Consider the following 22,407-nt stretch of genomic DNA (forward strand, 5'->3'; position numbering starts at 1 on the left):
CCCATCAAGGGAGGATTCCTGAGTCCTGTCTGAGGGCAGCTCTCCATGTAGCTGCCCTGTGGGAAGTCCAGAGGGCAAGCGTGCTGCCTTTGGTGACAGCTGGCATTGCAGAGGGCAGCTAGGACTCTGTTTGATGGATGGAGAATGAGTACCTTCCTGAACCAGGGGCTGGGGGGCATCCTGGGTCAGGGCAGGCCAGGCTCCATCTGGACTGCTAGAGGCCTTGGGCCCCCCTTAAGTCAGTTCCCAAGGTTGGGCTGGGGAGGGGAAGCAGGGCACAAAGGGCTCCAGGCTGGGTTGTGCGAAGGCCTCTCCTGCTGGTTTGGGGCTGTGGCTCCTGGCCCAGCAAAGGCAGGGGGTGGCCCAGGGCATTAAAGGCCAGGTGGGGCTGGAGCTGGAGGGGGGCTGGGGTGGCCCTTCCCAGCTCCAATCCAGGAAGCAGGGAGAAGGGGCTGGGATCTAGGGCCGTTTTCTCCCTTCCCCCTCTCAAAAGCTCTGCCTGGCACGGAGGCTCCCGGGCAGGAACGCGGCTCCAGTTACAGCTCAGGAACCCGGAGAGGAGAGGCTGGCCTGGGGGAGGGTCACGTGGACCCATGGGAGCCCTCCCTGCCTGCTCCCTGAGCTGCAACCCAACCCTGGCTGGCGCCCGCTGCCCTCCTAGAAGCCTCTGGCCACCAGGCTGGACCCCCTGTGGGGAAGAGGCTCCCCATTGGCCTGGCCCTGCACCTTGGCATGGCTAGCAGGTGGCATTTCCATCTGGTTCTCCCATAGCTGTGTCCCTGTGCCTCCTCACTGGCCTGGCCCCAAGCCCTTCTAGACAGAGGGGTAAGCAGGAAGGCCAGCCTGAGGTCATAGGAAGGGCTTGGGGTGCAGACTCAGACCCTTTCCCCGAGGTTACTGTAAGAGGGTGGGCCTGGTGGTGGTCTGAGAACGTGGTTTGTCCTCCATTGGGAGGCCTCTCTCGATTCGCCCTTGCTGGGTTGTGGTCTCAGCTGAGATGATAGTTCCGGATTAGACACCAGGACTGCTGCTCTGCTGCGCCCAGACCCTCTGGATGTGGAGTCAGGGCTGGGCCTGGGCCTGGGGGCTGTTCCTGCCCAGCGGCGCTTGGACCCCCACCTGTGGCTGCTAGGCTGCCTGGCTCCCTGGCATCTTGCAGCCCTTTCCTTAGGGGTCCCAGGCTGGCTCGGGATGAGGGCTGAGGCTTCCCACTGGAGTTCTTCTTTAAAGACCCTGAGGCTGTTTTGTGGTGATGGCCCTTGCAGTTTACATCACTCAGGAAACATTTGCAGGCTACTTTGGAGGGCATGATGGTGCAAGGCCAGGCCCTGCCAATTTGCCCCCTTCTCTGGGCCTCAGTAGCCTGGAGGCCTGCCTGGAAGAGGCATGACCAAGGCAGGCACTGAGGGATTGTTGAGGTGCCCCCGGCCGTGGCCCCAGAGCCAGCCATTGGGCTGGAAAGGTGCTTGGAACTGGTCCAGAAGCCAGGCTGGAGGGAGTGACCACTGTGAATTGGGCGCCTGGTGGGCCTCAGGGCTGGCCGAGGATTTTTGTTATTGGCTGTAACTCACGTCCTATAAAATCCAGTCTTTTAGTATACAGCCCTGTGATTTTGAGTACTACCTCATTCGCCAGGCCGTGCAGCTCTTACCACTGTTTAATTCCAGAACATTTTCCTCACCCCAGAAACCTCATACGCATTAGGCAGTCACTACCCGTTCCCCTCCCCCAGTCCCTGGCAACCACTCGTCTGCGTTCTTTCTCCACGGGTCTGCCTGTCCTGGACGTTTCCTAGAAATGGAATCCTATGCTGTGTGGCCTCCGCGCCTGGCTTCTCTCACTCAGCATCGCTGTTGTAGCACGCGTCAGTATTGCCTTCTTTCTTACGACTGAGTTAGACTTGACTGGAAGACTCTCCGAGAGACTTTTTGACCCGTTCATTAGTTGACGGACATCTGGATCGCTTCCACCATTTGGCTATGATGGATAATGTTGCTGTGAGCATTGGTGTGTGGGGTTTTGTGTATGTGTGTGTTTTCAGTTCTTGGGGTACGTACCTAGAAGTGGAGGTACTGGGTCACATGGTAACTCTGCATGTGATGTTTTTGTTTTTGTTGTTTTGTTGAGACAGGGTCTTGCTCTGTCACCCAGGCTGGAGTACAGCGATGTGATGAGACTCATTGCTGCCTCCACCTCAGAGGCTCAACCATCCTCCCGCCTCAGCATCCCAAGTAGCTGGGACCACAGGCACAAGCCACTATTCCTGGCTAAATTTTTTTAATTTTGTTTTTTGTAGAAACAGGGTTTTGCTGTGTTGTCCAGGCTGATTTTGAACTCCTGGGCTCAAGTGATCTCCCGCCTCAGCCTTGCAAAGTGCTGGGGTTACAGGCGTGAGCCCCCACTCCCCACCTGCATTTAGGTTTTTGAGACCCTGCCAAACTGTCTTCTGGATGCAGCATTTTACATTTCTGCCAGCAGCGCACAAAGGCTTGTTTCTCCACTTCCTTGCCAACACTGGTTTTCTGTTTTATTTTCTACTGCAGCCATCCTAGTGGGTGTGGAATGGCACCTTGTGTGGCTCTGACTGCATTTGTCAGGTGGCCAGTGGCGCTGAGCATCCTTTCGTGGCCTCATGGGCCATGGGTCTTCTTTGGAGAATGTCCATGCAGCTCCTTTGCCTGTTTTTAGTGGGGCTGCTTGTCTTTCTCCTGTTGAGTTATGAGAGCTCTTTATATATTCTGGATCTCTCCTTGGACTGAGGAGAACCTTGTCTCTAGAACTGTGAGCCCGTGGGTGCTCTTACCCTTGCACAAGGAGCCGGTGACACCCTGGCAGCCCTACTGGGTGGGTGGGGGCAGCCAGCACATCCCCTGTTTCCTGGAGCCTGGTGTGGGGCAGTTCTGGGTGCTCAAGGGACTCTCAGAGGAGGCTACGGAGAGGCTGCTGTCATGGGTGTGGGGAGGGGATGTGTTTCTCACATTAGTGCCAACATCAGACCCCACAGGGTCAAAGAGGGAGGCCGCCAGCTGTGGGCAGGACATGCCCTGCCTGGTCCCATGGCTCTGCCTCTCTGTGCACCAGGCCTGGGGTACAGCTGGCTGCCTGGTTGAGGGGCACCTATGGGTCCCTGGAAGGGCTGGAGAAAGAGGAGTGGGCCTGAGGTGTGGAATCATGGGGCTGTGTGGTGGGCAAGAGAAGCCTGGGAAGGGGCTGGCAGGAAGATGGGGTCTGGGGTGACCCCTTAGCTGGGGCCTGGGTCAGGTGCTCTGAGCACTGTGGGCCAGAGGGTTTGGAGCAGCTGAGAGCTCAGTCTTAGGTTTGGGCAGGTGTTGTCCTGGAGACCCGCCCCCTCCAACAACTTAGGACACCCCAGGAAGCACATGGGGCCTGGCATCAGGAAGAAAGGCCACACAGCGTGCTCTGGAGGGCCAGAAGGGCAGGGAGGAAAGGGGCCAGGCAGCTGCCTTGTTTCGAGAGATCGTGGAAGTGGCTCAGTGGGGCAGACTTCAGCAGAGGGCTGAGGGGAGGGGCCCTGGGGGCCAGGGAACTCCCTGGGGACTTCTTAGCATGGAGAGGAGAGGACAGGGGCAGTGGAAAGTGGGGGCATTTCTCCAGGACTCCTGGCTTGTGACCCCAGTGGCCAGTAGAGGGACCCAGTTACCTGGCTCCTGGACAGTGGAGCCGTAAGTGGGAGGGCCTGGAGTGTCAGCCTGATGGCCCCTGCAGGCGCTGGTGGCCTTCCTCCCTCCTGCTCTGCACCCAGGGGCCTCGGAACCACCAACCCCACCCTGCCCCACCTGCTTGGGGATCCTGGCTCCCTGGAGGGTGTGAAGGGTGTGTGGTGAGGACGGAGCAGCAGCGCCTGGCCTGCCACAGCTGAGGGAGCAGATGTCCTACCCACAGCCGGCGGACGTGTGGATGGGGAGACAGCTGACCTCATCTTGCTCCCGCCCTGCTGCAGGCTGCAGAGGGCCCCAGTGCCTGCCCTAGCCTGGGACCCTCCACCGGCTGCTTGGGTGGCCCGGGCTAGGGGTGCTCTGCTCTGGGGTTTGGCCATCGAAGAAGCGTGTGGGTGACTCTTCCCCTAGGAAAGAGTGCACAGGCACGGATACCTCCCGGAGGCCCTGGACACCCGGGCAGGGAGGAGGTAATGCCTGTGGGAGGGTGGGGGCTGTGGGAAAGCGACATCTGTTGACAGGCCTCGGTCACGCCACCTGATCCCGGCTGCGGCACGGGCTCCCTTTGTGCATTGTGCTGGGTGGCGGGGTCAGGACCAGCGCAGTTGTCTGGGAGCAGGGTGGCACCCGCAGGAGTGTCTGGGACTGGGGACTGAGCCAGGTTCCCAGAACCCAGAAGGCCAGCCACGAATGGGGGTTCCCCAGACCCCATGCCTTCTGGCTGGAAGTTGACCTCTGATGGGGCCAACCCTGAGGGTCAGATGAGGCCCTTGGGGCACAGCAGTGCCATCTCCCCTGTGCTCCCAGGGCCTCTCCTGTCCCTCGAGGTCGGCCCGGGCTGCTGCTGCTTGCAGGAAGCCCAGTGACTGCCCAGATGCCTCCTTCTCTCCCTGCACACTCAACTCTCGGGTTGGCCAGGAGGGTCCCCATGGAGTCTCCTCAGATGCATCCTTCTCTCCCTGGTCACTTAATTCTGGGATTGGCCAGAAGGGTCCCTGTGGGGTCTTCTCCAAGCTGTATTCTGTGTTCCCCCCTACCCCAAGACTCCCTCAAGCCTGTGGCTCTCTCTGCCAGGTAGATCTGTGTCACTCATTCACCTGACAGCCCAGCCCTGGGTCCTACAGGACCCTGACTCTGGCAGGGCTATGTCTGCACTTGTGGCCAGACGTAGTGCAATGCAGACCTGCCGCTGCCAGGCTGCCGCACCTTCCCGTGTGTGGATGGTAGGCCAGGTGTTGATGGCCACACCAGAGCAACCATGCGGAGTGCAGCCCTGGCGGGGATGTGACCCTAGTTTTCCTTCAGGGGTCATATTCAAGCACATCCATGGGCCGGGCCAGGCCAGGCAGGGTGGCAGGTGGCTGGGGACAGTCTAGCTGTGCCTGCTGACCTGGGTGGCACTGGGCTGCCCCAGCTCCATTACCTGCAGCCTGGGCTCTCCCTGGAGCCTGCCCCCTCCCGGCATGGTGCTGACTGGCTGGGCGCCACTGCCCGCCAGAGGAAGCCCAGCTGTCCAGCTGGCAGCTGCAGCACCTCAGGACCAGTGGCCGGACGGGATGATGGAAAAAGGCAAGCCGCAAGCTGCGTTTGTTTTTTTTAGCGATACCTGAGGTCAGTGCAGCCAGGGGAAGTGGGCTGGAGGTCTGGCCCAGGAGGAGCCACTGCCAGAGCCTCCCAGAGCTGGAGAACGTCAGGGCCGGCGTCCCTCCTGGCCAGATGGGGACAGAGGCGGCAGTCCTGGGGTCACTGTGGGGTGGGGAGAGGAGCCAGGTGGACTTTGGGATGCCCCCTCTGTGACACCCACAAGGAGAGTGAGCTCCAGAGGGGATGACAGTGTGGGAGGTGACACTGGTGGCCGCTGGAAGGTTGTGTGGCTCTCCCTGTCCTTCTGACCAGTTGTGTGGGTCTGCGGCTGTCTGGGAAGGCCATGGGGGGCTGTGGTCACTGAGCACAGAGGCCTTCTGGAAGCTTCTGCTCTTCACCTTTCCCCCGGGGGGTCCCGTGTGCAGCCTTGGTTTCCTGTCTTGCAGCCCACAGACCAGCTGTGCCCCCTCTGGGGTCCAGGGTCCTGCCCCAGAAAAGGGCAGTCAGCCCAAGTGGCCTGGGGGAGCTGGGCTGGCCTCTGTGGTCTGGTTTGGGGGACCTCATGGGTGCTGCAGACACAGACAGGGCAGGGCTTATTCCAGGGGCTGCCGTGGGACACGGTGCTTTCAGCAGGGTGGAGGGGGGGTGTTTCTGTCAGGACTGAGGATTCCTTGCCTGACGGGCACCTGGGCATCTGCACGGGCCACGCTTGCCATCCCTGAGGCATGTGCCCCACTTCCTCCTGGGTGCAACTGGGCCCTGGTGGCATTGCAGCCCTGAGGGACACAGTAGACGTGCTTGGGCTGGAAGCTGGGCTCAGGCTGGGTTGATTTGCAGACCATGGGGAAGGTGGAGAGTTGATCTCAGCCCCGGTTTCTCAGTGCTAGAATTTGTTTTGATTTTGTTTCACACAGAAATTAAATGCTGTCTGGCAGGACTGAGGTTTTGCTGGCAGGGCGTTGTGGCTTCTGGAACTGCAGTCTCCTCTCCCTCCACCCCAGCCTGGGGAAGAGAGCTGGGTCCCGGTCAGAGTGGCCAGACATGCTGGCAGGAGGCAGGGAGGTCAGAGGCCAGCCTTGGTGATGTGTGCTCCTTCCGCAGGACTTCTTGTCTATTGTGCTGGGACCTGGAAGGAGCCTGTGACTTTAGGGACTGGGTAGTGTGTGGTGGCTATCCCTGTGTGTCTCGGGTTCTCTCTGGGGACAAGGCCCACTTGGCTACCCTCAGGCACAGGGCAACGTGTCTGAGTGTCTGGGTCCTCCCAGGGTGGCCCGATCCCCAAGCAGCCAGGACATGGGAGCATCAGGCCCAGCCCAAGGAGTGGGGGGACGTCCCCAGACTCAGCACCATGAGTGCTAAGCTCCGTTTCTGTGGGGCTGGAGAATGGTCTCCACAGAGCTTCTGTAGGGGTCAGTGCTGACCATCCCGGCCAGCCTCCAGGGCTCAAGGAGATGGCCAGGTCACCACTCCTCAGAGCCACCTCCCCCATGGTCCCTGAGACCAGCACTGTCTGCAGCCCCATCTGCAGCGTGGAACTGTTCTGTGTGCCCTGTGGCATGGCAGCTGCAGCCATGTATGGGTGTTGAGAGATCTTCCTTCTCTCCAGCTGGCCTGTGTCCTCCTGCATGGCTGCACCTGGAATGATAGCCAGAGGTGGGAGGTGGCTGAGGCTTGAGGGGTATGGGTGTCCCTTGGAGCCATCATCATCCGGGCCCTTCACTGGGGAGAGCAGTCACGAACTGGTGCTGCCTTGGGCCTGGCAGGGGTGTAGTCAGGTCAGAGGCCGCTTTCAGGTCCCAGCCCTGCCTCCGCACTCACGGGCTGCACGGGCCACCACACTGTTTAATCCCCTGAACCTCGGTTTCCTGCCGGTGTAGCAGAGTCAAAAACACACTCCCTAGGTAGTTTAGGACATGAAGACAGGAGACACTGGAGAGCATAGATGCCCGTTTTCAGCAACAGACCCACAAGACTTAGAGGCTTTTCTGCTTGAAACAACTAAAGCTGAATTTTTACATGGATCTTATGTGTGTACATGCATATATATGTTTGTGTGTGTGCATGTACGTGTGTTTGGGTTTGGATGGACATGTGCATGTGTGTATACATGTATGCATGTGGGGGGGTTTTGTGTCTGCACGTGCTTATGTGTGCATCTCTATGGGTTTATGGGTTCATACGGGTGTGTCTGTGTACACGTGTGTATGGGTGTGTCTGTGTGTACACATGTGTGTATGGGTATATCTGTGTGTATGGGGGGTTTGTGTGGGTATGTTCGTTCCTGTGCATGTGTGTATGCATGTGTCTGTGTATATGGGTTTATGGATTCATATGGGTGTGTGTGTGTGTGTGTAAGGGGGTTTATGTGGGTGTGTTTGTTCCCGTACATGTGTTTATGTGTGTGTCTGTGTGTATGAGTTTGTATGGGTGTGTATATGGGTATATCTGTATGTGTGCGTATGGGTTTATGGGTGTGTGTATACACGTGTGTCTGTGTGTATGGGTGTATCTGTGGGGGGGGGTTTGTGTGGGTGTGTTTTTGTCTTTGTGCATGTGTGTGTGTGTATTTAACTTTATAAGTGTCAAAGAGCTGATGAAATGGATGGAGGGTGGGGATCCCTAGAAATAGCAAGAAGAGATGCTGAACAAGAAAGTGTGGGGTTGGTTTGGTCTCATGGGATGAGGGTGCATAGTAAAGGCTGGGGTCCGCTAAGGAGAGAGTACTCAGAGGAGACCCTCCCACAGCCCCAGGTGGCCCCCAGGGCAGGGCACAGCCACCATGTGTGCACCGAGGTCTGAGTCACCGGTGTGGTCCCGGGCCCTGGCTTCATGCTGGATTTTGGGTGGCTTGACTCTGGGACTGCAGATGGCCCTAGAAGCCTGGCTGGTGTGCACATAATGAGATCCTTTCCAAAATCTGTGCTAGCGTCCTGGGGCTGCTGTCAGGCACCACAGGCTGGCTGACCTGAAATGAGAGGACTTCTGTCTCAGATCCGGAGGCCAGAAGTCTGAAATCATGGCATCCGCAGGGCCATGCCCCTCTGGAGGCTTGAGGGGAGGGTCCTTCCTGCGTCTTCCAGCTGCCAGTGATGGTTGTGAACTGTGGGGCTCCTTGGCTGGTGACTGAGCCACTTTACACCCTGCCTCCATCTTCACGTGGCCCTCTCGTCTGCCTCTCTGTCTTCTCCTTTTTCTTATAAGGACAGCCTCCACTGGCTTTAGAGCCCACCGTGTCTGGGATGATCTTGCCTTGAGATCCTTATCTCAGTTATTTCTGCAATGCCTGTTATTCCACATAAGGCCCCTGACTGAGGTTCCGTTAGACACATTTGGTGGGCACACCATTCCACCTACTGTAGTACCTTTATCCTCTCCTTCAACTTGTTTCTGCCAACTGTTTCTTCAGTACAGTGAGCGGCCCGGGGTCAGAGCTAACCAGGCCTGCACAGAAACACAACGGGGGCCTCAAAAAGACAGCTGCAGCCCAGGAAGCAGAGCAGCGGTGCTGAGTGCAGCAGCTCTCCTCGCTCCTCCTTTAGGAAGGAAGACACTTGGGGATGGCTGCAAGGCTCAGAAAACCACAAAGACTGACCCAGCAAGTTTGGAAAAACCAAATAGAGCTAGAGGGGGAAAAAAGTAAGTAATGGACTGATTTAAAAGCAGATTAGAAACAGCTGAAGGGAATTAGCACACTGGAACATAGGTCAGAAGAAATTACCCAGAGTGTATCAGAGAGGCGGCGAGATGTCAGACAGAGGGCAGGACACCTCGGCGACATGGGGAGGCCATGCCGGAAGTGGCTGAGAAGGGCGCAGGAGTGGGACAGGGCTGATATGTATGAGGGGAGAGGATGAAAGTGTTCTGAAATTGAATAAAGATGTAAAGAAGATTCCAGAAGCCCAATGTCTTCCCAGGCAGAAAGTAAAATAAGTTCACCCTGGAACATGACACATTAGAAGCACACAGCATGCTAAGCACAGTGCCTCATGCCTGTGATCCCAGCACTTTGGGAGGCTGAGGAAGGAGGATCACTTGAGTCCTGGAGGTGGAGGCTACAGTGAGCCAAGATAGCGCCACTGCCCTCTGCCCTCCAGCCTGAACAGAGCAAGACCTTGTCTCAAAAAAAAAAAAAAAGAGTGGGTGCAGTGGCTCATGCCTGTAATCTCAGCACTTTGTGAGGCTGCGGTGGGTGGATTACCTGAGGTCAGGAGTTTGAGACCAATCTGGCCAACATAGTGAAACCCCCATCTCTACTAAAAATACAAAAATTACCTGGGTGGCCAGGTGCAGTTCCTCAGGCCTGTAATCCGAGCACTTTGGAAGGCCAAGGTAGGTGGAACACGTGAGGTCAGGAATTTGAGACCAGCCTGGCCAATATGACAAAACCCGTCTCTACTAAAAATACAAAAAAATTAGCCAGGCGTAGTGGCAGGTGCCTGTAATCCCAGCTACTTGGGAGGCTGAGGCAGGAGAATCGCTTGAACCCAGGAGGTGGAAGTTGGAGTGAGTTCAGATGGCACCACTGCACTCTGCACTCCAGCCTGAGCAACAGAGCAAGAGTCCGTCTCAAAAAAAAAAGAAAAAAAAAAAAAAAAGAAAAGAAGAAAAAGAAAAATTGCACAACATTGAAGACAGAGAATCATAAAAACTGTCTGAGAAAGCAGAATACAGATGAGACGCGAGGACACCAACAAGCTGGCACTGACCTCAGGAGGCGGAGGCACTGCTGCATAACAAGATGCAGGAAGGAGTGAGGGCAGAGCATGGGCTCTGAAGGTGCCATGGAGGGAGTGCTGACTGATAAAACAGTGTCTTGTTGGACCCCCAAACGGAGATAAAACACGCAATTAGCGCATAACTCAGGGCGGGAGTGTTGATGGGAATGTGTTCTCTGGCCCTGTGCTGCCCAGGTAGAGAAGGCACTGACCAGCATCAGGCTTAGGTAGGTCACAGACACATGGTATAGCATTGAAGGTGACCGTGGAAATTACAAAAAAGACTATGCAACTTCAGATGAGCAGAGGGAAAATGTGGAATAACAAAACAAAACAAAACAAAAAACCCAAAAAGAGGAAAAGTGGATGAAAAAACCCAGGACAGGCATGGTCAACAGAAAGGATGAGACAAGAGGGTAAACTGAGGCCCCAGACCCTAGGAGATGAACTGCTCCAGGTGAAAGGCTGGGTTGATTGGAGTGTGGTTAGGGGTTTAGTCTAATTTCCCTGTAAGAGACACTCCAAGGATGGAGGATATAGAATGTTAGAGGAAGGGAGAGAACTCACCAACTCAGAGGGCTTAGGGCACAGAGGGAATCTTGAGAGAAGAAGGAGGAGAGGGCCAGATGGTGAACCAGGCTCTGCAGCATGACCTGAGTCTGTGACTTGGTCTCTGGCAGCCTGAGATTGTGACTCAGGCTCTCTATGGCAACCAGAAACCTAGGCTGTTACTGGGGTTACAGTCCCCATTATAGTGAACCGGAGCTGTGACTCAAGCTCTGTGTGTGAACCAAGTCTGACTCAGGCTCTGTATAGTGAACTGAGGCTGTGATTCAGGCTCTGTATGTGAACTGGGGGTGTGATCTGGGGTCTGCTTGGCAACCTGAGGCTGTGGCTGGGGCCACAGTTTCTGTCTGCTATGGTGAACAGGGGCTATGACTCAGGCTCTGTATGGTGAACTGGGGCTGTGACTCAGGATCTGTATGGCAAACTGAGCTGTGACTCAGGCTCTGTATGGTGAACTGGGGCTGTGACTCAGGCTCTGTATGGTGAACTGGGGCTGTGACTTAGGCTCTATGTGGTAAACTGGGGCTGTGACCCAGGCTGTCTATAGTGACCTGAGTCTGTGATTCAGGCTCTCTATGGTGACCTAAGGTTGTGACTGGGGTCACAGCCCCTACTATGATCAGCTTGAGCTGACCTGAGGCTATGACTCAGGCTCTGTATGGTGAACTAGAGCTATGACTTAGGCTTTGTAGAGCTCCCTGAGGTTTTGACTCAGGCTTTGCATCATGACCTGAAGTTGTGACTGAGGCTGCAATTTAGGAGCAACTGAAATGATAACAGTGATAGCTTTAAGTGTGCATTTTAGAAGAGGAGAGAAACTAGAACGCACAGTACTGTTGAGAAGCTAGAGAGAGAACTGCAGGCCAACATGAAAGGAAATAGAAGGAAGACGTTGGAAATAGTGCCAACAGTAATTACATAAGAGTAGACATGCCGTAGAGATGACAGCTCACTTCTTGGAAATATCTGAGACTAATCCAGTAAAGATGAGGCTCATTGGATTAGTTTCCTGTCTAGGGGAATCCCTACAGATTCTTTGGACAAAAACAGGAGAAAGCAATTAACAGAATCATGACAATAAATCTGAAAATTTAGATGAAACTGACAAAACTGAAAAAGAGTAGTAATAGAAACTAGGTCAAGATACAGAAATATTCATTAATCCTATAATAATTAAAGAAAATGGGGCATTGAGAATATAAAGTGCAGCCACATTGGAAAACATCTGAGTCTCCAAGGGATTAAGCATAGAGTTTCCCTGTGACCCAGCAGCTCCACTCCCAGGTGTATACCCAAGAGAAGTGAAAACATATGTCCACACAAACACATGTGTGAATGTTCATAGCGGCATCAGGTATGAAAGCTGGAAAATGGAACAACCCACGTGCCTCTCAGCACATGAATGGATGAGCACAACGTGTTCCGTCCACACGATGGAATAGGATTCACCCTTAAGAGGAGGGATATTCTGACACAGGCTGCAGCCGGGATGAACCTTGAGGACATTGTGCTGGGTGAAATAAGCCAGCCACAAAAGGTCAATGCTGCATGATTCCACTTAAATATCCAGGATAGGCAAATCCATCAAGACAGAAAGTGAATCAGGGCTGGGGAAGTTTCTGAGGAGGTGGCAGGCCCTGCATCTGACTGTGGTGATTGTTGCCCGTATTGGTGAATACACAGTGAATCTTGCAGTGGGTGAGTTTGTGGTGTGTGAGCTGCAGCCTGACCCTGCTCCACTGTGCTTGGCTCTGTAGTGCCATTGCATGTGGAGGGTTAGTAGCAGCCCTGCCACAAGCACATCCTTTGGGGCCATTTTTCCAACAGCATGTGCTCACTTCCTGCCTGTGTGTCACATTTTGGTAATTCTTGCAATATTTCAAAATTTCTCATTATGATTATATCTGTTATGGTGATCTGTGGTCAGTGATCATTGCTGTTGCTATCGTATTATGGGGTGCCGTGAGCCATGCCCATGTAAAACAATAAACTTAATTGATAAACGTTTTATGTCCTCATTTCTCCACCGACAGCCTATTCCCCATCTCTCTCCCTTTACCCAGGCCTCCCTATTCCCTGAGACACAAGAATATTAAAATTAGACCAATTAATAACCCTACGGTGGCTTCTAAGTGTTCAAGTGAAAGGGAGAGTCGCACATCCCTCACTTTAAAGCGAGGAATGATTTAGGTTAGTGAGGAAGGCATGTCCAAAGCCAAGACAGGCTGGAAGCAGGGCTATAGTTAGCCAAGCTGTGAATGCAAGGAAGTTCTTGAAGAAAATGGAAAGTGCTACTCCAGTAAACACACAAACGATAAAGTGAAACAGTCTTATTGCTGATATGGGGAAAGTGTGAGTGGTCTGGATAGAAGACCAAACCAGCCACAGCATTCCCTTAAGCCAAAGCCTAATTCAGAGTAAGGCCCTAACCCTCTTCAGTTTTATGAAGGCTGAGACAGGCCAGGAAGCTGCAGAAAAAAAGGTGGAAGCGAACAGAGGTTGGTTCATGAGGTTTAAGGAAAGAAGCTGTCTCTGTAACATAGAAGTGCAAGAGCTGTTAGAGATGCTGCAGCAAGCTCTCCAGCAGATCCAGCTAAGATCGCTGATGAAGGGGGCCACAGTAACAACAGATCTTCAGTGGAAATGAAACAACCTTCTACTGAAAGAAGATGTTATCTGGGACTTCCATAGCTAGAGAGGAGAAGTCAATGCCTAGCTTCAAAGCTTCAAAGGACAGGGTGACTCTCTTGATAGGGGCTAATGCAGCTGGTAACTTTTAAGTTAAAGCCAGTGCCCATTCACCATTGCAACAATTCTACGACTGTTAAGAATTATGCCAAATCTACTCTGCCTGTGCTGTAGAAATGGAATAACAAAGCCTCGATGACAGCACATTTGTTCCCAGCCTGGTTTACTAAATATTTTAGGCTCACTGTGGAGACCCACTGCTCAGAAAAAAAGATTCCTGCGAAGTATTATTGCTCATTGGCAGTGTCCTGTTCACCCAAGAGCTCTGGTGGAGATGTGCCAGGAATATATGTTGTTTCCATGCCTGCTAACACAACGTGCATTAATTCTCCAGCTCACAGATGAAGGAGTCATTTCAACTTTCAAATCTTATTATTCAAGACATTTCATAAGGCTACAGCTGCCACAGACAGTGATTCCTCTGATGGATCTGGGAAAAGTCTATTGAAAACCTGCTGGAAAGGATTCACCATTCTAGATGCCTTAATTCATGATTCATGGGAGGTCAAAACAGCAGTATGAACAGGAGTTTGGAAGATGTTGATTCCAGCCCTCATGGATGACTCTGAGGGATCCCAGACTTCAGGGGAGGAAGTCACTGCAGATGTGGTAGAAACAGCAAGAGAACGAGAATTGGCAGTGGAGCCTGGAGATGGGACTGAATTGCTGTAGTCTCATGAGAAAATGTGAATGGATGATGAGTTGCTTCTTATGGATGAACAAACAAAGTGGTTTCTTGAGATGGAATCTACTCCTGGTGAAGATGCTGTGTACATTGTTGAAATGACAACAAAGGATTTAAAATTGACATCAATTTAGTTGATAAAGCAGTGGCAGGGTTTGACAAGAGTGACTCTAATTGTGAAAGCAGTTCCACTGTGGGTAAAACGCTATCAAGCAGCATCACCTGCTACAGAGAAGTCTTTCATGAAAGGGAGAGTCCATTGATGTGGCAAACATCATAGTTGTCTTGCTTTAAGAAATTTCTGACTGGGCGCGATGGCTCACGCCTGTAATCCCAGCACTTCGGGAGGCCAAGGCAGGTGGGTCAAGAGGTCAGGAGTTCCAGACCAGCCTGGCCAACATGGTGAAACCCCGTCTCTACTAAAGATAAAAAAAAAAAAAAAAAAAAAAGATTTCCACAACCACCCCAAACTTCAGCAGCCACCATGCTAATCAGTCAGCAGCTACCAGCATGGAGGCAAGACCCTCCCCCAGTGAAAAGATGACAACTCAATGAAGCTTAGATGATTGTTAGCCTTTTTCAGCAGTCCAGTGTTTTTAACTAAAGCATATGTATTATTTTTAAGACATAATGCTATTGCTCACTTAATAGACTATAGTGTAAGCATACCTTGTAGAAGCACTAGGAAACCAAAAAACTCGTGATTTGCTTTATTCTGACCTTCTCTTTATTGCAATGGTCTGGAACCAAAGCTACAACATCTCCAAGGTATGCCTGTATGTCTCAGTAAAGCTGTTCAGAAAGAAAGGAAAAAAGAAACTGGATCAGAAAAGAAATCTTTTTGCCAAGAATAGCTCAGTCCTTAGATGGCTTCATGGCCAGTTCTTCAGAACAAACAGTTAAGAAGACACAATTCTAATCTGCTACAAACTCTTCTAGGAGAGTTGAACAGAAGACCCCTCACATAGGCAGGCACTGAAACTCAGTGGGAAGAGCTAGAGAGAAGAAAATCACAAACGCAGATGTGAAAATCCTAGGAAGACACTATCAGAAGACGTCCAGCCCCATAGAAAAGAATGGAGCCCATCCTGGCCAGGTTGAGTCCAGGAAGACAAACTTCCACAGAACATTGGTCAGTTTCTGTAGCTCACTGCAACAGTGAGGCTGCAATGAGCTGTCATTGTGCCACCCCACTCCAGCTTCAGTGGCAGTGTGACACTCTTCCTCTAAAAAAATGAAGGAAGGAAGGAAGGATGGAAGGAAGGAAGGAAGGAGAGAGAAAAGTCATACCTCAAAAGATGTAAGGATGACATTTGATAACATTCGATATTTATTTATTTTTTATTATTATTATTTTTTGAGACGAAGTCTCACTCTTGTCGCCCAGGCTAGAGTGCAGTGGCGTGATCTCGGCGCACTGCAGCCTTTGCCTCCCGGGTTCAAGCAATTCTTCTGCCTCAGCCTCCTGAGTAGCTGGGATTACAGGCATGCACCTCCATGCCCAGCTAATTTTTGTATTTTTAGTAGAGGCAGGGTTTCACCATGTTGGCCAGGCTGGTCTCAAACTAATGACCTCAAGTGATCCTCCCACTTTAGCCTCCCAAAGCGCTGGGATTACAGGCGTGAGCCACTGCGCCTGGCCCCATTTATGATTTTTAGAGGTTCTTAGCAAACTGAGAACCAAAGGGTGCCTCTGTGGCCTGAAACGGTGTTTGGGCGTCAGGCTTCATGCTGAAATGTTAAAGGCATTCCTCTGAAGATGAAGAACAAGACCAGGATAGCTGCTGCCACCTTTATATAAACCAGGGTGATGCAGGCTGGTTTTTTTGTTAGTTTGTTTTTAGATGGTCTCACTCTGTCACCCAGGCTGGTGTGTGGTGGTGTGTCTGTGGCTCACTGCAGCCCCCACCTCCCGGGCCTGTGCCATTTGCTGAGTGTGGAGCGAGTTCTATGGATTCTGGAAAGGCCATCTGTGTGCCGGCACAACTCACAGCTCTGTGGGGAAGAACACGCTTCCTCCATCTTTGGATCTTTGCTTGGTCCGGTGCAGCCACAAACACGCGCACGCACATGCAGCCCTTGCTGAGCTTATCCACCCACTGCTGGGCTCTGCTTGTCCACTGAGCACACGTGGGGCGTGACTTGGCATGGATTCACATGGGACGGCTGGCTGCTCACGGACCATGTGACACGCCACGGAGCGTGTGGATCTGACGTTCCCAGCTGCTCTCCTGCTGTCTCCAGCACGTTCCTATAACAAGGCTATGTTGAATGGCATGCCAGGAAGGTACAATGCATGTGCAGTCTATGCTTCCAGAAAGATGTGATTATGTCTGTAATTGTAGGGCATCTTAGTTTACGCAGGCTGCTACGGCAAAACACCACAGCCTGGGAGCTTGTAAAACACAGAAGTATGCTGCTCACAGCTCTGGAGGCTGGAAGGCCAAGTTCAAGGTGTGGCAGATTCTGTGTCTGGTGAGGGCACTTCCTGTTTCATAGACAGTGCCTTCTCACCATGTCCTCACATGGCAGAAGAGGCAAGGGTCTCTCCAGGGTCCCTTTTATTTATTTATATTTTATTTTATTATTATTTTAACCACAGCTCACTGCAGCCTTGACCTCCCAGGCTCAAGTGTTCCCCCCGCCGCAGCCTCCTGAGTAGTTGGGACCACAGGCATGCACCACTGCGCCTGGCTAATTTTTGAATATTTTATAGAGACCAGGTCTCACTATGTTGCCCAGGCTGCTCTCGAGCTCCTGACCTCAAATGATCCTCCCGTCTTGGCCTCCCAAAGTACTGGGTTTACATGCATGAACCACTGCACCCAGCCTGGGGTCCATAAGGACACTAATCCTGTTCATCACCTAATCACTTTCCAGAGGTCCCATCTCCTAATGCTACCACTTTGATGGTGTTAGGTTTGACCATATGAATTTGGAGAAGACACAAATATTCAGACCACTGCAGTGGTTTATTTTTAAAGTTTCCTAGATATGTCAGTCTGGAATTCCAGCCATGGAAGAGTGTCTCCCCGTGTCCTTGACAATATTCTCATCGGACATTTGATTTGTGCTTATTAATTAACGAAGCTTAATGTATCAATATAGTTTTATTTCTTGAGATGGGGTCTTGCTATATTGCCTGGGCTGGTCTCCAGTTCTTGGGCTCAAACAACTCTCCTGTCATGGTCTCTGGAGCAGCTGAGACAGCAGGCAGAGAATGTCTTGGAGTGGGGCTGAGTGTTGGCTCATGGGTTTGAAGAGCCAGTTGGTTTCCTTCCCTTGGCCTGTGGGTTTATACCCTTTGTCTGTCTTCAGTCGGTTCCTTTGTTATTGGTTTATAGGAAGAGATATGCATCCAGACACACATACGTGTACAGCGCTGGCCCCTGGTCTGGGGTGTGAGTTGCAGGCATTTGCCCCAGATGTAATTTGTCTCTTGGTCTCTGGACTCTGTGCTGCCTCTTTTTTGTTTTTTGCTATGCAGAGATTTTTATACTTTTAAGTAGTCAAATATATTCACTTTTCGGTGACTTCTGGGTTCTGAGTCTCACAGAAGAAAGCTTCTCTGTTCTGAGGTTGTGTTGGGAACCACTCCTCCCTTCTTCAGCCCTTCTGTGGCTCTGTCGTGTGGCAGACAGAGAGCCCTGCCTGTCAGGAGGGTCTGGGCCTCCTCTGCTGGGCCCAGGCCCTGAGATCGCCTGCCCCGTTCCCCAGCATGCCCTGTGGTGCCTGTGGTCTGCCTGTTTATCGTCAGATCTTTATCCCCTGGTGCTGTGAATCCCTTCAGTTGGCTGCATGTGGAGCCCAGCCTGACAATGAAGGAGGCATGGGGCAGGGGTTACCAAGGGTGGGAGAGGTGAGGGGGCAGGAGCTTAAGAAGTCCATGGCCAGAGCAGCACAGAATTCAGTGACGACTCCAGGGAAGGGCGTAGCCCTTGGGCCTCAGGCCATCCCTTGCCACTCCTGGGCTGGGGCCACCCTCCCTCCACACCCTTCTGCCAGTGCTGATGGCCCACCCTGCCTGTCCTTGGATCAGGGTCAGTTACCTGCAGCTGCATTTAGGGAGTTGCCTCTGATAGAGGGGTGTCCTGGGGCTGCCCAGCGAGTCTCCAGGTGCAGCCACACTTGCTGCCCTGCTGTCTGCCTGCTCCAGGAGTGCCCTAGGAAAGGCTGGAGGACTCAGCTTGTCACTGTCAAACCAGCTGTCAGTGCCCCAGCATGACCAGTGTGGGCCAGGTGGTGGGCCACAGGGAGGGGGCAGGGCAGACTGATATCCTCAGTCACCATTGACAGGGAGGGAGGGGTGGCTCTGGTAGATGGGGCCCCCTCTCCCTCCTCCCCTGCCCTCTTCCCTTCACCCTCCTGTCTTCATCCACTACCCTCCTCCCCTCCTTCTCCTCCCCTCCGCTTTTCCCCTCCCCCACCTCTTCTTAGTGCCCTCCCTCTCCCCTTTCCCTGTCCCCTGTCCACACCCACAGTTGGGTTTTGCAGCTTGTGGAGGGTCCATGCTGACCTGGCTGTAGGGGTTTTCTGGGACAGTGGCTTGGGGCTCTTGGGTCCTGACGGGTCCAGGCCTGCGGGGAGGCACAGGTGGAAGGCTGTTGTCCTCCTGAGGGCTGTTCTGGTCACAGCTGTGTCATTCCATCTGGGGATGGAGGTCTCCACCTGCAAGCTGCCCTTGTGTGTGAGGTGTGGCTTTCCTGGCCCTGCTCCCCAGCCTGCCCCCCGCCCTAGTCCTGCTCTGTGTGTCCAGCTGTCCTGGGACATCCCATCTCTGGCCCTGGGGCTTGGAGGTATCTGTGCATGGATGCCCACAGTGCCACCCCGTGCTCCTGTCCTGACCCCTAGGGCGTCTGAGGGGACCTGTGTACACTGCACTTCCTTCCCTCACCCAGGCCTCTCCCAGCCTCAGTCCACAGCAGTGTTCAGGTTTGGAGGACTGACTGGTCCCTCCTGTCCTCCCTGTGGGGCCTGTTGTGCTGCACGGGACCTGTGCCTCGGGGACCTTGGGGATTTGCTAGAAGGGCCCTTGGGGTCCTCCTCTACCCACTCCCTGGCAGCCTGGCACATGGGTGTGTGTCTTGAATCCCGGGCATGGCCTCCCCAAGTGAAGACCCCCCGTGGCGCCCCTTGGTGGCTCACTGACTGGTGGGGGGGCTGTTGCAGGTCCTGCTGCCTGCAACTCTGGCTCAACTCACGGGGGCTCGGGCTGGCTCTGCGCATCCTGGAGGAGCAGACCCCAGCTTAGGGAGCAGGACATCAGCTTGGCCGGGCAGGGTATCTCAGCACGCCCACCAGGCGGCTGGCTCCTGTGGAGGGGCTGTGGGGTCCTTCCTGGGGCCTCTACCTGCTCCCTCTGTGGCCTGTGCCTGTGGCCCTGGAGGCAGGTGCCCTTCAGTAGCCTAGGGGTCACCTGTGTGGCCTTGCCTTTGATGGGATGTGCTAGGGAGCCTCTTGGGCCCCTCCCCTCCACACCCCTGGGCAGGAGCTACTCCCTCTGGGTGGGTGGTGGGGTCTAGCAGGGCCGTGCGAGGGTGTGGAGCCTTCCCAAGCTGGCACCCCGGTAGCTCCCAGAACGTACTGAGTCTACTGTTCCCTACTGAGGTCTGCTAGGGGTGAGTTGGGCAGCATGTGTCCAGTGGTGCTCTCGGGAGGGGCCTCCAAGCCCTGGCCCTGTCCAGGCAGGTGCCCTCCCAAGGGCTGTGGGGCTGAGTCTGGCTTGAGGTGGCGGTGCCTGGGGTCCCTGACGGTCCACCCATGTGGGGACACTGGGCTGGCAGGTCTGACACAGCTGCAGAGCATGCTCGGTCAGTCCCAGGATAGACAGGTGACATGGGGGGGGGTCAGGGTTTGAGGTTGAGGACCGAAAGGCCTTGGCTCGATGTGGGCTGGGCTGGGCCAGGGCGGGGTGTGAGGGAAGCCCTGTGAAGTGAGTCCAGCAGCAGCAGCAGCAGCAGCAGCAGGTGAGCCAGCAGCGGGCTGTGAGGAGGGGGCATCCAATAGGGTGGAGCCGGGTTCCTGGAGCAGTTGAGGTTGGGGATGCATCCTCAGTGCTGGGGGCTGGTGCAAGGCCTCGTGTAAAGATGGAGGATGGTGTGTGTCAGCTCAGAGGCCCCCAGGGGTGACCTATGGGGAGGGGTTAGCTGGGGTCTGTCCTGCAAAGGAGGATGTCCAGGCTTGGTGAGGTGAGAGGGGTAGAGTGACAGAGAACCAAGAGCCACTTCCCAGTGCCACACCCAGGCATTGAGGTGGGGAGACCCCAACCAGAACCTGGGGACATATGCATAGACTGCAGGAGTGCTGGGAAGCTGCAGGGGGCCACAGGACCGTAGACATCCCAGCAGGTCATGGCAGAGGGTAGGGGGACCTCAGGCAGTGTCCTGCAGGTCAGCTGGGGCCGAAGAGGGTGGAGGGTGTGGCAGATGCCATCAGGCATAGCTTGGGGTTCAGGCTCCGGAGCCTCCTCCATGCCCACAGCACTAGGCGGGGCTGTCCTCTTTCGTATGTTGTGTGTGTTGTGGTGGTCTTGTCTGTCCAGTATAGCTAGAGTCAGCTAGACTCCCTGAAACTGTGGGAGTTGAGTTGGCAGCAGAGACAGCCCTGTGGTTGCTGCGACCATGCTCGCTGGAGTGGGGGCCATGGATGTGCAGGGGGCCAAGGCCCTTCTCACCTCCCCCTCCCCTGCCTGCTCATCCTGGATTCTTTCTGCCCCTCTCACCCCCGGATGGACATGCCTGTCCCCTGTCCCCTGGCCACCGAGACACCTGGCCAGGCTCCAGCAGGGCTTCCTGGTGCTGGGCTCACACTGGCCTCTCTGTGCCCAGGCTGACGGGCAGCGAGCCCCTGACCATCCTCCCGCTGACCCTGGAGCCTGAGGCGGCCGCCCAGGCGCACTACAAGGCCTGCGACCGGCTGAAGCTGGAGCGGAAGCAGCGGCGCATGTGCCGCCGGGACCCGGGTGTGGCAGAGACGCTGGTGGAGGCCGTGAGCATGAGTGCGCTTGAGTGCCAGTTCCAATTCCGCTTTGAGCGCTGGAACTGCACGCTGGAGGGCCGCTACCGGGCCAGCCTGCTCAAGCGAGGTGAGTGTGGCCGGCCTGGCCCTCAGGAAGGCCCCAGGCAGAGGCAGCAGCCCAGGCCTGGTCCATGTCCCAAGAGGCCCCTCTCAGGCTACACTCCTGGGGACACTGGGCCCAGCCTGCCCAGAGCTCCTGGGCCTAGGCCCTGGAAAGGGCAGCCCCTGGACCTCCCTGAGTGCTGCCTGCCCTGCCCTGCTTTTGGCACAGGCACAGTCGTTGCTGGTGGCCAGGGTGTGCTGACTCCGCCTTTGACGGGGCCCTAGGCTGCCCGGTGCTGCCCCGACAGCCCTCGGCTCCTGCCAGATGGCCCAGTGCCCAGGGGGCTCTGCCTGTGCAGACTCTCCTCCTGCCCTCCCACCCTCATGAGGGCTCTCCACCACCTTATTTCAGCCACCCTCCCACCTCGGCCTCCTCCTGCGCCCTCCCAGGGGCTCTCCACCGCCTATTTCAGCAACCCTCTCACTTCAGCTTCTGGAGTAGCTGGGGCTGCAGCCGTGTGCCACCGTACTGCACTAGCTTGTGTAAAAATTGGGGACCCAAGGCCTAGGGCAGGCAGGACTTTCCAATGGCCCCATGGTGAGGCTGGGAAGTTTGAGACCCTAATGGAGACTGTGACCACGGAGCAGGAGCCGTGGCCATGGTGGGCTCTGGTTTCTCCTCCCAGCCAGCTCTGCACCTGGGGGACACCTGGGCGCTTCCTACCCTGTGGTGCCCAGGGCACACCCACACCCTGTCCCGAGTGCAGCACCAGTAAAGATGCTCTGGGCCCCCACATGGGATTCATACTCTTGGGGTGGTTTGACTGCAGGACAGTGAAGGGGGAACTCTGGGCAGCCTGGGCTCACTGACCAGCCCTTGCAAATCCCAGGCTTCAAGGAGACTGCCTTCCTCTATGCCATCTCCTCGGCTGGCCTGACGCACGCACTGGCCAAGGCATGCAGCGCGGGCCGCATGGAGCGCTGTACCTGCGATGAGGCGCCCGACCTGGAGAACCGTGAGGCCTGGCAGTGGGGGGGCTGCGGAGACAACCTCAAGTACAGCAGCAAGTTCGTCAAGGAGTTCCTGGGCAGACGGTCAAGCAAGGATCTGCGAGCCCGTGTGGACTTCCACAACAACCTCGTGGGTGTGAAGGTAAGTGGGGCAGGGCACGGGGCTGGTGGGGTGGGAAGGAGGGACAGAAAGAACATCAGGGGGGCAGGGCGGGGCATGGGACTGGCGGGGTGGGAAGGAGGGCCAGAAAGAGCCTCAGGGGGGTAGGGGTGGGGTGCAGGGCTGGGGTCGGGACTGCAGCAGGGCGGGCAGGCACACAGTGGAGTGGCCCCCGGCAGGAGGGTGGAGGCCGTGCAGTGC

The 22,407-nt window shown here is 55.0% G+C and overlaps 1 protein-coding gene across 2 annotated transcripts in view; it reads left to right on the forward strand.

Moving 5' to 3' along the window:
* WNT9A (Wnt family member 9A) overlaps positions 1-22,407 on the forward strand; it is a 29,396-nt gene that overhangs the window by 1,903 nt on the left and 5,086 nt on the right. Inside the window, exons 2-3 of one of the 2 annotated variants that reach the window (XM_007988213.3) lie at positions 20,804-21,060; positions 21,926-22,188. In XM_007988213.3, coding sequence (XP_007986404.3) covers positions 20,804-21,060; positions 21,926-22,188 — 520 coding nt within the window. Of the gene's footprint in view, positions 1-9,369; positions 21,061-21,925; positions 22,189-22,407 lie in introns of those variants that run through there. The other variant, XM_007988212.3, reaches the window with a different exon arrangement.

Source organism: Chlorocebus sabaeus, chromosome 25, assembly GCF_047675955.1.
Source record: "Chlorocebus sabaeus isolate Y175 chromosome 25, mChlSab1.0.hap1, whole genome shotgun sequence".
In the NCBI taxonomy this organism is placed as follows: domain Eukaryota; kingdom Metazoa; phylum Chordata; class Mammalia; order Primates; family Cercopithecidae; genus Chlorocebus; species Chlorocebus sabaeus.